The sequence below is a fragment of the Gordionus sp. m RMFG-2023 genome, chromosome 3, assembly GCF_954871325.1.
Source record: "Gordionus sp. m RMFG-2023 chromosome 3, tfGorSpeb1-WG-v2, whole genome shotgun sequence".
Classification (NCBI taxonomy): domain Eukaryota; kingdom Metazoa; phylum Nematomorpha; class Gordioida; order Chordodea; family Parachordodidae; genus Gordionus; species Gordionus sp. m RMFG-2023.
This window is the reverse complement of record NC_088777.1, coordinates 48,475,951-48,478,638: the sequence shown is the minus strand read 5'-3', so window position 1 is coordinate 48,478,638 and position 2,688 is coordinate 48,475,951. Positions and strand designations below refer to the sequence as shown.

General features: G+C 28.5%; 1 protein-coding gene across 2 annotated transcripts; it reads right to left on the bottom strand.

Moving 5' to 3' along the window:
* Positions 1-2,315, bottom strand: LOC135925887 (serpin B5-like). 2 transcript variants are annotated; one of them, XM_065461445.1, is made up of 5 exons: positions 2,178-2,315; positions 2,012-2,108; positions 1,179-1,626; positions 582-954; positions 1-430 (listed from the first exon to the last, which is right to left on the bottom strand). In XM_065461445.1, the coding sequence occupies exons 1-5, from the start codon at positions 2,209-2,211 to the stop codon at positions 195-197; spliced, it is 1,188 nt and encodes a 395-aa protein (XP_065317517.1). In that variant the 5' UTR covers positions 2,212-2,315; the 3' UTR covers positions 1-194. The 2 variants fall into 2 exon arrangements, with proteins under 2 accessions (XP_065317517.1, XP_065317518.1); XM_065461446.1 differs by having other exon boundaries at positions 1,473-1,626.
* Between the last annotated feature and the right edge of the window lie 373 nt (positions 2,316-2,688).

Sequence of the window (2,688 nt, the reverse complement as noted above, 5' to 3'; positions counted from 1 at the left end):
AAATGTTTAAATAAATTTTTTTATTTGTTTATTTGTTTATTTGTTATCAATTTCTGTGCACATGATATTTAAAACTATATTATATATATCTGTTAATATAATTTTAAAAAAAAATCTATATATAATATCCATTATAGTTTAAATAACACCCATATTCATTTGAATTATAAGATCACAGTGCTTTTCAGATTATTTTATCCATTGTACCTGCCAATAAAGAAGGGGACGTTTCTCCTTTTACCAATAATGACGTAAAGAAATGAATGATCCGCTTTGAACTCTTCAGTGGTTTCAGGATTTACAGGAGTCTCTTGAGAGGGGGAATTAGCTCCTTCTATATCGAAACTTACACTAGCTTGTTGGACATAATAATTTAGGGCCAATTTATCGGCTACAGCATTTGAATATATCCTAGAAAAATCGGCTTCGCCTAAAAAATAATTTATTTTATTCTTTAGTTTCTTAATGATTTAAATTTCGAATCCTTTATAGTGAGGATATTAATATGCCCACACCACAAATATTAATTTAAAAAAAATATGATTTCGAAATGAATTTAACTTACAACAATAAATTATCACCTGGTGTAAATAGATTGCCCAGGCCAATGGCCTCAAAATCCGAGCTTAGTTGGTGGTGAGATGAAGCTTCGAACCTGGGTATTGAGATCCTAGCGTTCATAGGTTTTAGGGCAGCGATTAAGTCTATTAAGGTTTTCGTATCTAAGCGAGAGGTTTCGAAGGCCGTTAGACCGACGCTGCAATTAGGCAAGAATATATAACTTGCAAGGGTATTATTAAAATAAGGCAGTTCCAATATTCTGAGGGATAAATTTGGGATATAACCAATTTTAAACACACCGGTCTTTTCCATATAAGTTTGAGGTTTAAACGCTCCATCTACAGTTTTAAACTGACCTTGGATAACGGAATCAAATTGTACCTCCCATTTACACTTGAAAATTAAAATGGATCAGATTTTGTGTATTTATTTATCTTTTAAAATTAATCGTATATTTATTAATTCTCTTTCTTTTTTATATATATTTCATTTCATTAAATTTTATCTAATAGAAATAAGATAACTGAAAAGATAATGCAATAATTGATTAATTAAACTAATTGATATCAAAGAAAAGAGAATTCATCAAGATTAAATTATTTTATAAAATATAAAACTTTAAAATCAAGCGCACTGCTGATCAAAAATTTAGTGTCAGACGTAAGCAAGCCATCCGGAATATGGTGGGACATTTTACCATTTGTATCTTCACTCACTTTTTGATTTATTTTAGAGGTAGCCGCTACAGTGTCTGAAAATTCTATGTTGACCGCATCCAGGAAAAACATTGCTGTGTCCGACGTGTATTTCGTTAGCAGTCTTATCGAGTCATCGAAATAAAAAAATTTGGAAGATAAAAGTTCGTAATTTTTTTGGTTCATGACTTCGATGTAAATTATTAATAGCTTAACTTTATAGTGGCTTGTAATATTAGCCAAACCCAGTTTACATCTAATAGCGTTGGCCGTATGCCCATTGGCTCCTTCATGCAGTCCTAGGAGATCTACGATCATGGAATAAGGGGAAAACAAGAAGCCATCTCCGGGATTTTTTTTCAATAATTGCCTTTTATTTTGATTAATTTAGTTATGTATGATTAATTTAAACAAAAATGAATAAATTTAATGCAAAAGAATCATACAGTCTTCGTAAGAGTTCAAAATTGTTTATATTGTATTCATAAAAAATTATAGTTCTTTATAATAATAATATTATTTTAAGGAAAATGCCCTTCAATAAGTCGATTTTTAAAAAAACGGCCAACTCAATATTTTAGCCAGAAAAATATTACACTAAGCCACGAGGTTTTCCTAATAGATGTATAAACTTTTGTGCCATCCATGACCAAAATCTTCAGGCTCGCGTAAATATTTTTCTGGATATAATATTGATTTAGCCGTTTTTAAAAATCTGTGTGTAACAAAATAAATATTGATTTTGTTTTATTTACTTGTACATATCAATTGCGACTTTCCAATTAGCATTCACAACCTCGAATAATTTGGGGTCATTAACGTACTTGTACGTATAGCTTGCAACATGCCCAACTTTAAAAAAACAGAATTATACAAGAAATATTTTTATTTTCATGAGTTATTTGATATTCTTTTTTTTACCGAATAGTAAAAGGATTAAAAATTTGAAGATCATCTCTTTAGAAAGTTTTATTTTAAGAAAATATAATTGCTCGAATATTAATATTAATGTAGGAATATCATTAAATATGTCTATGAGAAGAAAGTAGGATTATTTATATATATAAACTATAATATGTAAATAACATTATTTGGCTTGAATAAATCTCTTCTATTTATTTCAAGACTAGATCTAAAACAAAAGGACCTGATAAGAAATTATAAACACACATTTGAATTCGAAAAAACAAAAGATTAATTTGAATTGGAATTTGAAACATAGATATTTTTCATCAAACTAGTTCCGGATCATTTAAAATTTAAATACGAATGTTATCCGTTTCCGCAATCATAAATTTTCCAGAATTTTGGCGAAATGTATAAAAAATCATGGAGATTTTTAAAATTTAGTTTTCTCTATTAAAAGACAACTATCGGTGTTCATGATGTCCTTTATATTATATTGTACGATTTTTAGCAAAAACTACATTTA

Bases quoted from the DNA above. Each gene is read 5' to 3' on its own strand.
- LOC135925887 (XM_065461445.1), bottom strand. From the start codon at position 2,211: ATGATCTTCAAATTTTTAATCCTTTTACTATTCG. The intron at 1,627-2,011 runs GTAAATAAAACA...TCAAAATAAAAG, and splicing joins GTCGCAATTGATATGTACAA to GCAATTATTGAAAAAAAATC. The intron at 431-581 runs GTGATAATTTAT...ATTATTTTTTAG, and splicing joins GGGCAATCTATTTACACCAG to GCGAAGCCGATTTTTCTAGG.